General features: G+C 43.2%; 1 protein-coding gene across 4 annotated transcripts in view; it reads left to right on the forward strand.

Annotated features, from left to right (window-relative positions):
• CCDC92 (coiled-coil domain containing 92) overlaps positions 1-7,248 on the forward strand; it is a 45,961-nt gene extending 38,713 nt beyond the window's left edge. For all 4 annotated transcript variants that reach the window (XM_083150935.1, XM_083150962.1, XM_083150954.1 and 1 more), the window contains exon 4: positions 5,972-7,248. In XM_083150935.1, coding sequence (XP_083007061.1) covers positions 5,972-6,744 — 773 coding nt within the window. In that variant the 3' untranslated portion in view covers positions 6,745-7,248. The remainder of the gene's footprint in view (positions 1-5,971) is intronic.
• Positions 7,249-14,394: the final 7,146 nt, after the last annotated feature.

Here is a 14,394-nt window from a genome sequence, read left to right on the forward strand (position 1 = left end):
TACTAGCCTGCAGTCCCGGCGCTCTTCCTGCTGCTAATGAAAAATGCATCCAATTAAATGGCTACCCCTAACAGCAGACCATTTTTAAGGTTTCTAGAGGAGGTCGCCTCCTCTTGCATCCTCAAAACCTGTCTTCTGTAAGGGGGCAGACATTTTGTTAGGGCTATTTTTCAATCCACAAATATACTGGTAGGCTAATTGGCTCCAAACAAAAAATTAACTGAATGTCTTTGTGTGCGTGTACATGTGGTAGGGAATATAGATTGTAAGCTCCACAGGGGCAGGGACTGATGTGAATGTTCAAATATTCTCTGTAAAGCGCTTAGGAATATGTGTGCGCTATATAAGAAACCGTTAATAATAATAATAATAATAAATGAATTAGCAGCAGCAGGAGGAGTGCTGGAAATCGTGACTGCAGACAAGTAGATCTGCAGGTCCCGGCAAGCAGCAGCAGTTCAGCGATAGCCCCGCAAACCCTCTACGCCCACATTTACTCAGCTCCTCCCTGCCACGGCGGGGTCTGCTGGGCTATTGTTATGCCACTGCGGCAACCTGCATATTTAAATATGTATGTGCAAAGTTGTGAGAGAAATTTGCACAAATGTCTTAAAAAATATCCTAAAATTCATAAAGCAAGTTGATATACTAGAGTAGCACAAATGCATTTATAAACGGTATAGCAATCTATTTAATAAGAATATTATCCTTTAACGCAGCGGTGTCAAACTCAAATTCATCAGGGGCCGCATCAGCAGTTTGGTCACCCTCAAAGGGCCACTGTATAATAATAATGCAATGACACCACAGGCTTCTCCCGCTGTATAATAATAATGCAATGACAACACAGGCTGCTCCCGCTGTATAATAATAATGCAATGACAGCACAGGCTGCTCCCGCTGTATAATATAACAATAGTAATGCCATGACACAAATTATTATACAGGGGGAGCAGCCTGTGGTGTTATTGCATTATTATTATACAGAGGGAGCAGCCTGCGGTGTCATGGCATTACTTTTATATTATACAGGGGGAGCAGCCTGTGGTGTCATTGCATTATTATTATACAGGGGGAGCAGCCTGTGGTGTCATGGCATAATGCCATGACACCACAGGCTGCTCCCCCTGTACAATAATAATGACACCACAGGCTGCTCCCCCTGTATAATATAAAAGTAATGCCATGACACCACCACCAGATATATTGTTTTTTTATGTAACTTACTGTATTTTATCCCTCAGGCTCCTTTACTGCTGCTGCGGCTCCAGTGATTTCAATTCCACTCTCTGCGCCACGGCCTGTCCTGCTGCGGCCCCCCGACTCGGCCTGCCTGCAGACGCGTGGGTGGGAGGCGTCATCGTCATGACGTCCCCACCCAGCGTCTACCACTGCCTCGATAAGAAGGAACAGGCTGCCGGGCCCTCCTCCACGTAGCCGTGGAGGCCGGCGGCCATGTTCCTGTGGCCGCAGACATCTTAAAAGACCACAGGAACATGGCCGCCGGCAGTGCAAAAACAAACTCTCAAAAAAGAGAATAAAAGGTGAAGGCTGGCGGGTGCTACGTGGGCCACATGACGAGGTCTGTCGGGCCGGATTTGGCCCGCGGGCCTTGTGTTTGACACCCGTGCTAACGTATATTGTAATTGTATCTGATAGAGTTATAGAATAACAGCGTAGACAAAAATGTTTTTGTTAATACAAATTATATACCATCAAAGTCTAGAGGGAAATATCAATGAGTTGAAAATAGAATGTAAAATGATTGATTTGAAGGCCTGCTAATACATACGTTCAATATCTGCTGGTCAGCATAGCCTGTGTGGTGCTTAGTAGGATTTATCAGACACTAATTGCAACTGGTGAAAACATGGTAGCTCGTTACTATGATGTAGCAGTGTGTGCGTTCCTCTGACACATGCACTAAATGCTGAACAAAGAAATAAGTCCAGGATGTGTCTATTACGGCTGCATGCATGCTAATATCTTAACCTGTAAGCACATTGTACAACATATACTATGTAGTGAAAGAACCACCCCAGAAATCATGCAATATATATATATATATATTCTATTTATTATACTTGTTATTAAATTACTGTTACTAATTTTAAACTGTTCAATGCAATATCTGCGCTAATACAGAATAAGGCTGACATGGATGAATCAAACTCAGATTGTCCTATATATAAATAAAAAAAAACATCCCCCTCGTTTTTTTTTTTTTTTTAATACCTTTGTGATTTTTATATGTGTGCGCGCGCACTGAAATGCATTGATTTTATGATTATGGGTTGATAATAAATTATTAGAGTACAATCTGAGTTTGATTCATCCATATCAGCCTTCTTCTAGATTCTATATTAGTGCAGATATTGCAGTGAACATTTTTTTTGTTTGTGTGTTAACTTATGCTGAGTTCTCGTATGCCTCCACAGGCCTATTATATATCTGCAGCTTAATTACATGGTTTGTTAAACTACTGCAACAGCGCTCATTTTTTATTAGCACTCCTATATATTCTGGAGTGAACATTACCCATTTTATACTTGTTTCTTTGTAACTGTGTCACAGATGATACTTTTAGCATAAATCTGAGATATTTATTACTGTCAGGGATAAGTTAATGAATTAACGTCCTTGGAGAGAACCGCTTTGCTGAGGATGATGGGAGTTACTGAACACTGCACCTGCTAATATCACATTGCTGACTAAGCCATTTAGAGCAATATTTTTGGCACACAATTCACATTTTTCCTGTAGTGTGAAATACCAGAACAAGCAACAAATCTATGTTGCTGGTGTATATTGGAGACCATTGGGGCTTGCGGTACTTGTACACCAGTGTGCAACTAAATCGCTAATTTGTGTAAAAGGTTCCAAATTGACCACCCACTGTGATTATTCCCACCTGGTTAGATTTCGATTATGCTGAACCTGTGACTTTGTACATAGGTTGTACCAGTTCTTTTGCAAACAAAGTCACAACTTAGCGTCTCTGGTACACTGTGAGCAGCTTTGTATGCATCCACGATGCAACTAAAACAAATAAAATGTTTGCTGTGCCACATGTATTGCAGCATCTCAGTTGTGCCAAGCATTTTGTACCATGTGGCATAAAGATGCCAGGTGTCTGAGGGCACATCTGTAGCCAGATTCTCAAGTAATGACCAACCAAATCCAGATTTCGGTTATTGTCATGCAGAGAAAGGTGAGGTACCATTTGGTTCTGTATGCTTCATTTTAAAATTCTATGCATTCAGATTGTTGACACCAGAATATCGATATGGTCTGAATGCCAACTTGTCAACATTGTGAATGTCGACACCCCATTTTAGGGTTAAGCCTAATTTTAGAAAATTGTATTGGAAATCATATTGTCAACATGATGAGCTTATGTATACAACACTACAGATAGATGTCAGCATTTTGTACATGTTGGCATTCTGGCAATGTTGACGTGGCCTAAGCAAAGGTTTATTTTTATTGTGTTTTTTTCCTTCTATCACTTATTTACAGCCAGATTTATCATAAAAAGCAATATCTAGTTAAAACGGGTGCGACAGAATTGTTGGAATTCCCGAATGATAATTAGCTGTGTAAAATAACTGGCACTGCCCTGCTTCAGAGAAAGCTGCTGTGTTATATTCCCTTACATAAGCTTTAAGCTCACGCTGCCCCTTTAAGTGTCACCCGGCGGCTGATTGCCTGCACTTTGCTGCATCTACAGTATGTCATACTCTATATCCACACAGTTCCCTGTGGGTTCAGATGAGAATTACAGGACAAATATTAATATTTCATGTAATCTTGTTACAGCTGAATTGATGGGAAATTGTAAAAACTGGACTCTTGAACAGCAAATGGCCTTTTCTTATTGATTTCCTGGCCATTAGTGTCCTTGAACACATGAGCCTTTCATGTTGTGCTGTTCTCAGAACAAAGCTCTGCTTGCAGACTGAAATCTGAGCTTGCATAGAGATACATTGCTGCAGTTCCATCAATATTTGATTCCTTATGGTGGCGGACTGCAGCATCACTATATTGTACAGCAAAGGGAAAATGAATGCAGCAGACAAGTAGGATGCATTTCATATTTCATTTCCTGTACATCCTCAGCACAAAACTGGGGCAGAATTCCCAAACTCATTGTCAAAGAAAATTGGTCTGTGAAATGATCTAATTCACAAACGGAAATAAAAACTGTGTAAAATGTCCCAGCATGCGGGAGAGGCTTGCTGGAACTCATAGTTCCACAGTAAAAGACAATAGTTTTTATTCTATTTTTTTTACACTGAATTAGCCTGGTGACCACCGCACAGGGTCACCGGGGACAGCACCAGGCTTCAGCCTGATCAGGTAAGTCCTGGAGAGGGGGGACCCCCTTAATTGGGGGGGTCCCCACTCCCCCAGGGCCCCTGGCCAGGCTGACTGGTCAGTAGGGATAAATGTTTTGGCTGCGGGACCTTATATAATAAGTGTCCAACGGCTGTGACATTACCCTGCTGGCTGGTTTGGCCTGGGGCTGGTTCTTAAAATACTGGGGACCCCTAGTCATTTTGTCCCCCATATTTTGGGAACCAGACCTGGAGCCTGGGGCTGGTTTAAAAAAATCAGGGAACCCCTATTTTCAATACGGCTGCTTAGTAAATCAGGAACCACCATTCTTTTGAATGGTGATTCCTGTCGTATTCTATCGATGGTGTATTCCTTCGTATTTGTAAATACAAATACGAATGTCCCATCAATATGAATACGAAAATTGTTAATTTGTTAGTAAATTTCCCTCTTAATGTCCAAATACTCCATACAGAAAATATACATAGTATATGTAACTTAGCATATCATATTATAATTAAAGTAATATATAAAAATAAATAAAACAACAGACTTTAAGACAAGGATGAGTATACTTGCTGTATCTATACTGGCAAAAAGTGGTGACATACAAGGAAGGCAGCTCCTGACTGTCCCAAGTTTGAGGGCATACACTGTCATACACTGTCATAGGCAATAAATTGGACTTGGATACAAGGAGGTCATTCTGGTTGACTCGCACAGCAGTGAATTTCACTGCTTTGCTAGCCAACTAAATGCCGGCCGCATGAATGGCCACACCCCACTCACAAGGCGATTTTCCCCGCAGGCATGTGAATGGATGTTTTGCATAAACATCCATTCCCAACCTTGCATGATTTCTTCAGGCCATGCAAATATGTCAGTGGAGGCTGCCTTATATTTGCGGCCATTCCGATGAAGGCAGGGCGGGCAGCTGACATCATGTGACATCAGCCGCCCGCCCCTGGCATACCTAATTCCGCCCGAATTCCTATGTGAATGCCCATTGTTTTCATGGGGACACCCATTAAACGCTGGGCATTCCCATGGGTGTGACCCGTGCCTGCCGTCCCACTCCCGCACTGCTCCGTCCAGACAAACCAGCGACTATGCAAGTCGCCATTTGCCACCAGAGTCTGCACATGCACGTAAATGGTTATGCGCATGCGCATGCACAGAAGCAAAAGTGGAAGACTTTGGGGGAAATTTACTAAGATGGAAATTCTATTTCACATGGAATGTTGCTATGGGCAACCAATCAGTATCTACTTATTTAATTAGCACCTTCTAGACAATAATAAATAGTATCTGATTGGTTGCCCAAAGCAACATCCCATCTGAAATAGATCACCCATCTTAGTAGATTTCTCCCTTTGACTCTACTTAGGGCACACCTGGAAACCAAGATCACTGTTCTCATTAGAAAAAAAAATCCTTACTATATCCTATTTATTTTAATAATAATCTTTACAACATGTATTTCAAATCAGGTACTTAATCTACAGTCAAAAAAATATGTTTTTATTAAACTGTCGCCACACTTTTATATTGTTTACTATCCTAAGCTAAGGAAAGCTGAAATCTGCATTCATAAGGAAACATAACCTTTAATCCATGTGTATTTTTTCCCCAGGAGATAGTACTTCAAGAAGCACTGAGCTAAGGAGAAACTGTGAAGAACTGGAAGCTCAACTGAAAGACAAAGAAAAGGAGAACAAGGAGTTGTTAAAGGAGTTAGAGCAGAAAAATGCAATGATAACGGTCTTAGAAAATACAATAAAAGAAAGAGAGAAAAAATATTTAGAAGAACTAAAAGTTAAAAGCCATAAACTAAACATGTTGTCCAGCGAACTGGAACAGAGAGCCAGCACTATTGCCTACCTTACATCCCAGCTGCATGCAACCAAAAAGAAGATGATCAATTCCAGTGGGGCACCTGAGGTTGCTCCTCCAGGGAGCCCAGTAATGCCCAGTTATAAGCCATCTCCCCCAAAGGAAAAACTACCCGAGACTCCAAGAAGAAGAATGAAAAAGAGTCTGTCTACTCCCCTTAATGCTGACTTTGCTGAGGTCTACAGGCTTGGGGCGGATGGCCGTAAAATAATGTTGCGGGAGCCCGTGGACGCTATGCCTGACCCAACTCCGTTTTTATTGGCTAGACAGTCGGTGGACACACAGATCATTAAAGAGCGGCCTCTTGTTATACCTCCGATTCGTTCTGATTCAAGTAGTCCAGCTAAAGAGAAGAAGCAGAAAGCTCACATCGGGGTCGCACATAGGATTCCACATGCCACCACTGTCCAGAGCCAGCTTGTACCCCAGCCAGAAGTTGAAACATTAGCAGTGGATCAGGTTAATGCAAGCAAAGTTGTTAGGAAGCACTCAGGAACGGACAGAACTATTTAATATATATTTAGTATATCCAACTAAACACCATGTTATAACTTTAACAAATATGTTGCTTTTTATGCACTGTGTGATGACGACAAATACAAACGGTAGATATTTTTTTCCATTTTCTTATTATTTTGAATAGCCTGCATGCCAAATGTACACAGACTTTCTGTCGAGAAAAAAAATGTTCTGCTGTTCTGAAATCGTTCCTTCAAATGACAAAATGATAAGTGATATATGGTGATATATGAACCCACAGTATGTAAAGCTTGCTCCAAATCTTCCATCTAACAGCGTCTATGCTATAAGGTAAAGCACAGCATTGTCACTTGTACAATTCTACTGAATAACACAGCAATATTAGTCTGATGCGCAACAAGCAGCATAAGGCTGGCAACACGTAATACTCTACTCTGTACACTGTATAACAATGCCTTTACTGTACAGGCGGCACGTGAAATAATGCAGATATATGTATGTCTGATGGAACTTAATAAGACAATATACTCACACTGAGCCAGTGGTGGTGTTTTTACTTAAATTACATTGCATCAGGGGCATAAGTTCATACTGGGAGCCCTGAGGGGACATAGTTATTGGTGTGCCCCCCACCCCCTTCTCTTCTCACATTAACTACCAACACCCCCTACCAGCAGCACCCAGACATACTCTCAGAGATGCTAAGATGGTGTGTGTGTGTGGGTACTAATTAACTGGGCCTGGACTTGTCAGAGGTTGAGTCCAGGTTATCTTCTAAGGCAGGGATGGGGAACCTTTGGCCCTCCAGCTGTTGTTGAACTACACATCTCAGCATGCCCCGCTACAGTTTTGTTATGTGGCCATGTTAAAACTGTTGCTGGGCATGCTGGAAAATGTAGTTCAACAGCAGTTGAATGGACAAAGATTCCCCATCCCTGTTCAAGGGGACATGGTCCCCCTATGCCTCATGTACATGGTAATCTCTCTATACAGTTGCCGGCTGCTGTGGGATGGGCCCAGTGGCGTAACTATAGCTCCACAGCCCCCGCGGTGGCGGGGGGACGCACAGAGAAATTGAGGCGCCGCTGGGGGGCTGCGGAGCTATAGTTACCCGCGGTCTGTGTCTCGCCCGGCTCTCTGCCGGGACCTGCCTGACCGTCACGGTCCCGGCCGGCTCCTGCTGCAATGAAAACTGACAATTAGAAAATGGCTGCCTCCATACTGCAGACAGTTTTCTGTCTGCAGTATGGGGGAAGCCATTTTCTAAGAGTCAGTTTTCATTGTAGCAGCAGGAGCCGGCCGGGACCGTGACGGTCAGGCAGGTCCCGGCAGAGAGCCGGGCGAGACGCAGACCGCGGGTGCAGGTATGGGTAAGAAGGGGGGGGGGGGGGCAGGTTAGGTGTGTGCGGGGGCGGCGAAAAAACGTGCGGCGGGGGGGGCGCAAAATAGTTAGTTACGCCCCTGGATGGGCCCTTCCTCCTGCAGATCACATTCATCCCCCACATTTACTTCCACCACCCCAAAAGCACTCAGACTGGGAAAGGGAGTCCGGTATCCGAATTTCGGATCGACGGAGGGCTGATCGACAATACCATGGTCAACCACCAGAGGTCGACCTTGGCTAGTTAGACGCGTAAACTTGGTCATCAAGCATTAGACAGACAGGGACGGGAGATAAGACGGAAGGTAAGCATCAACATAAACCTGGTCGACAGTAGCAAGGGCCACACGTTTTTTTTTGTCTTTTGTCTGATGCCAGTCCACTTGGATCCTAATCTACTATCCAAGCTGACATAGCGTAGGAGTATAGCATGGTGAGTGTAGCAAGACATGCGAGGGGACACTGTGCACATATACAGTGCCAATGGGCACCCTACTGACATTTGTCACCAAAAAAAGACGGATAACCCGTGTCGAACTTGCTACGTCGACCAGGTTTCTGTCGATGCTTACTTTCTGTCGGTCTAAAGCCCAACAACCAAGTTTACGTGTCTAACTAGCCACGGTCGACCTCTATTGGTCAACCAAGGTATTGTTGATCAGCCACCCATCGATCCTATATATCGGAACCAGAGAGATCCATGACACATGCTCCTTGGACTCCCTACTTATTCCTGCTGGGGTGCATAAAGAAGAACCTGGTGCAATGGTGGAAGTCAGTGTCCTCTCTTCAGGGGCCAGATTCACTATGCTTCAAATGTGATGAAATGTAGAGTGATAAACAATCAACCAATCAGCTCTTACCGGTCATTTTTCAAACACAGTCTGTGACATGGCAGGTAGGAGCTGATTGGCTGGCTGTTTATCAATCTCCATTTTATAACTTTTGAAGCTTAGTGCATCTGGCCCCAGGACTGGCACCAATTGTCTCCTGTATTTAGACCCCCACACTGTGTACGGATTGCTGGACTCAACCTGTCTCATCTAATGCATCTAATCGTCAATGCACAGTTTGCAAAGCAGGATGCAGCATGTTTGTCAAATATGGAAACTTCCTTTCCTAAATATGAAAATCACAAGAGGGGATCATGCTATGCTAATTGAATTAAAATGCTTTAAAGTTAATGCACTGCAGTCAATGCTAGGATGTAAATATTACTATCCTCTATATCAGGGATCCTCAAACTATTTTGCTCTGGGACCCCATCAGACAATAAAAATAATGACAGGACCCCAGCAAGTTACTGCAGAAGGTCATCAGATCACATGTGTAGTCAGCAGACAGCACATACATAGCAGCATTGTGGAGGAACAGAGTGATGGGAGGAGTCTAAAATAACAGACAATTCAACAGAGTCTCAGACTCCTTGAATCACTGACTGAGATTAAAAAAGTCATGAGCCTGATGGTCAGCAACATGGAGTCGCGACCACATGCTGAGAAGGTCGGGACCCACTTTGGGGTCAGGACCCACAGTTTGAGAACCGCTGCTCTATATGGTGCTACAAGGTGTCCGCAGCACCTTACAGAAACAGAACATAAACGAACTGTGTGATCAAAACAAAATAATCACTTACAGTACAAAACATTATAGAAAATGGACTACATGGAATATAAAGATTGCTGCTGCAGCAGTCATAATACCCAGGTAAAAAGCACCAGTTGAGCCCAAGGGTGCTGCTATTGGCAGTGGGGAGGAGATCAACCAACTATTGCTAAACTGAAATGAAATGGATTTATTACTACAAACTAATAGCATACCCTCCAACATTTCAAATGCAGAAATCGGTACAACTTCAGAAAAGAGGTGTGGTCATGGGTGAAGGGGCGTGTCCACACCCCCTTTCTTATCCTTTTGATGGACAGTTTTGCCAATGTAGAATTATCCTTTCTGATCACGGTGCGGTCCCTACTTGATGCTGCTCCCCTCTCTACCACTTCTCCATGCTACAGACTCTCCTGCTGCTGCTGCTGCTTTAACACACGCAGCCGCCTGTGGGGAGGGACTGCAAGCGCTGCCTGAACCAAGGACTCGGCGGCGGCACGGCCAATCAGCGACCTTGCACAAGTGATTGACGGTGACTCAGCAAAGGGCTTGCAAAAAAAGGTGGTGGGGAGCTGCAACCGCAGGTGTGTGGCTGCTAAGAGGCCAGAGATATACACTGTATGGGCAGCGGCCATTTTGTAGTGTGTGGACGGGGATAGAGAGAAAAATCGGTACAATCGGTACAGGGAGATTTAGCCGGTACAGACTACTAAAAAAAAACGGTACTGTATTGGCTAAATCGGTACAGTTGGAGGGTATGTAATAGCTGCACAATTCTCAGAGAAAAAAAGGTCATTTGCAGTTGCTCGAACCTCTAATATTCGCATCATATCTGTCTGGCATTGCGCCTATCAGTTTGTACAAAAGTAAAAGAAGGTAAATTGCTTGCAGGTTACATGAAGACTCATGTGTAAGTACCATTGAAACAATGCTAAATGGTGGACCATGCCCCTTTAGTTCTATGCTAATAACCGTTGATTTAAATATACCAGGACACTCAGGTATGGAGTCCTCGTAATCATTGTTTCCACCCTTGCACAAATATAAAACCAATAAAGAGTGAGATTATATTTCTCTAGTATTGATCTACTACAGTAATTAATATTCCTTTAGTGGGACATTTCTGTCCACCTGCTTATCTCAAGCACTGGGATACAGTACACAGCCAAAATGGACACTGATGTAGTCTTTTGGTGTCTCTGACCTGACTAGGACCTTTCATTGGGTCAATAGCAGCAATTTGTGCCCATCTTCTAACTGCAGTTACCATGTTCTTAATAATAAGTATTTGGTATTGTGATCATTATCAATGTGTGTGGCCAGTATACCAGGTTATTTATAAAGTTGACTAAGCAACAGTTGGATAACTTTTCATTCTCTAATGTGTTCTCAGAGATTGTCTTATAGACAATGGTCCTGGGAGATAGGATTGTAAAGAAATATGTATACTTACATCTAGAGCGGTTTCTTGCATAGGATGATTGCATTTAGGTTTGTATGATGATCATGTGTATGTCTCTAATTTGAATAAAGGGGAGGGGGCATCAATTCTCTTACTAGCACAAGGCACCAACATGTCTAGTTACAGCTCTGTGTATAAGGTTACTACTGGGTGGTGTAACATGTATAAGAGGTACTACTGTACTGTGTGGTGTAATGTGACAAATAGTCACTACTGTGCGGTTTAAGGTGAATTGGTACTATGTGGCTACAACCCTTCCCCATGTAGCCACAGCCCTACATTTTTGGCACATACACTGGCCCTAATTTGAATATGGGAGGAGGGGGCACCAATTATTTTTCTGGCACACGGCACCAACATTTATACTTACAGTGCTGGCACCATAAATGAAGGAATAAAATAAATTTCAAAAGTTGTATATTAAAGTATAAAAGACTAATGCTTCTCCTCACCTCTAAAGGAGGAATTCAGAGTTTTGTGTGCCTGTAGCCACTAAATGCAGCAAGTCGATATGTCAGATGTTGAATTCATAATGTCAACATTAATTAAATGTTGGCCTGTTGAAAATGCATTTTTTTTCCCATTGATTTGTCAATTTAAAACCCCCATACATGAGCAGCACACTGTACTGTATTGCCACAATGTCCTGATGCTCCTATGGCCGAGTAAGATAAATAGGAAAATTACCGTAAACAGAATTAAAAATTAAAAATTCCAAATAAATACCAAATAAAAAGTGTTTCAATTGGCAAATGTGGTGTTTTTAAAACTAGTAATTTCCCTCATGGATCGATGATCATTTACTACTGGCCTGTGTGTTGTTGGGACTCCTGTAGGCATTCCAAAGAAGAACCGGTGTGTTTCCAGTTATGTGTGTGCAATTTGTTCGAATATAATAAACATTTCTGATTTTAGTATCAAAGAAAATAGTCTCTTAGGAGTAATATCAGCCAAAAATAAGCCAAAGCTATGTCTACATCTATTTATGGTCTGGAAAAAAATATGCCTCCAGCGTTCTTTGCCTTGTGTGCTTTATCAGTAGCAGATATAAAGAAAATGAAACAGAGTAAAGGTAATAAAATCCAGTGAAATCCAGTGGGGATGCGGTCATTTGGTCTATAGCATGATGGTAGACAGTCATTAGGTCGACATGGGAAAAGGTCGACATATGTCTATGTCGACATAGGAAAAGGTCGACATGGTTCTAGGGCAAAAGGTCATTAGGTCGACGGGGTTTTTTTCACAGTTTTTTCTGATTTCTCCCCAACTTCCAGGTTGTGACATGAATAACAAAGCATACTGTATACAGTATTTCAATTAGGTCCTTATTTTGCTCGACAGCACTAAGGTCGACATGCATCAAGGTCGACACACCTGAAGCTTGAAATTGGTTAAGGTTAAAACATGCATTAGGTGGACAGTCAAAAGTTTGACATGCAATTTTTCAGTTTTTTTTTTCCCGATACAGTCAACAAAGGCACTAAAAAAGTGTGCCGCATCCCTTCGTATGCATGCTTCGGTGCCTTGCTGCTCTCTGCACTCTATAATCTTCTCCCACCACGCCCAAGTGGATGGTAGGGCATGAAATACTGCCTGTCGGCACAAAAAGAGTGAAACACTCCGTGTCGACCTTTTGACTGTCGACCTAGCCCATGTCTACCTAATTACCTGTCAACCTAACCCCATGTTGACCTTCAGGTGCGTCGCCCTAATGCGTGTCGACCTTCAGTGGTCAAACCAATGAATGTCGACCTTCCCCTTGTGTCGACCTAGTGACTGCATCCCACATAATTACTGATATTTTGTCAGAGACCGTTCCTGTTTTGGAAATGCACATCGCAAATGAAAGAAAAACTAATGGCAGAAAGGAAGATAAGTCGGCTTTGGAGGTTCCACTATTTGGTTTGCTTCCATCTGGCCTTGGACTGCACCTGGTTGGCCCAAGCTGGTTCTAGCCTGAAGGCAAAGGAAATGCTGACAGATGGGAAGTGTACTGATCCTCAGACTATTTGGAATCTATTATTATTTTGTCCCAATGTCCTGGTTCATACAATGCCCATAACACAGAACGCCCTGCACATAACACACAACACCCAGCATTTGACACCAAATATACATGTGTCAGTGTGACAGGAGCCTCACATCCCTACTGCATGCTATTGGGAACCCGATTCCTACTCCTTATCTTCTGTATTGGTGTTTGTGGCTTCCCACTTGCATAAGTGCATGGCCATCCCTGTAACATGCAGCTCTGTTCTCACTATGACAGTCACTGCATGCTGTGAGCATGACGATGACCTGGTCCATTATCTGGGTTATTTCATTAGTAGCTGCAGATTGTACTTGCAATGTTTCATCAGTGCTTTATCTTACTGTTCTATAACCCTGTACAGCAGATCCTTGGCTCAGCTCAGTACAGCTCTAGCTGTGTTGGCTCTGATGGCACTTACATTATGAGCAAGTGACGACAAGTATGTCCAAGATCTAAGAGGCAGTGCCAGTAGTAAGAAGCTCCTGTATGCTAAACCCCATCTAATCTAGGCATATCAATCAAAGCAATACCCAGCCTTTCTGTCCTGCACTGAACTTTGGCAGCGAGTTATTGTGTGACAGGGACTGGCGTCATTGACTGCTGTTTGGCCTTAGTGGACATAACACCCTGAGGATTACTCACTAATAACCTCCACTAATCAATGTAATGTGCATTGCTGCGAACTTGAAATAAATGAAATACTATTAAAAGCAAGTACTCCGTCTGCTGCTGATCATGCCACAACAACATATAATGGTGATACTTTTGTGTCCATTGCAGTGGCGGACTGGGCCTCCTAATCGGCCCTGGCATTTGTGCATGTGCGACCTTTGTAGTGCATGCATGTGCCGGGCATGTGGGTGGTGGTGATCCCGGCTTGCAGGAGAGAGGGAATAGCCGCATGAGATGCCTCCCTATCCCCTCTCTCCTGGACCCGACCGGCGCAGTACTGTGTATAGGAACCTAACAAAAAAGCATCAGCAATAGTATAGGCACGGTATGAGCTAACTAGTAAGACAAGAAAGCCCTAGCACCTATAAGTTACACATATATAACTTAGCCTTTCACATCATTACCTTCCCAGAAACCATTGTCAGACTGTCCCCTCCTATAAGGTAACAGACAAGCAAAGCTGGCACATAGTATATTCCACCTGCTAACTTTATAGCGCACACTCTGAACGTGAATCAGGCCCATTGTGTT

Source organism: Crinia signifera, chromosome 1 (genome assembly GCF_055691185.1).
Source record: "Crinia signifera chromosome 1, ASM5569118v1, whole genome shotgun sequence".
NCBI classification, from domain to species: Eukaryota; Metazoa; Chordata; class Amphibia; order Anura; family Myobatrachidae; genus Crinia; species Crinia signifera.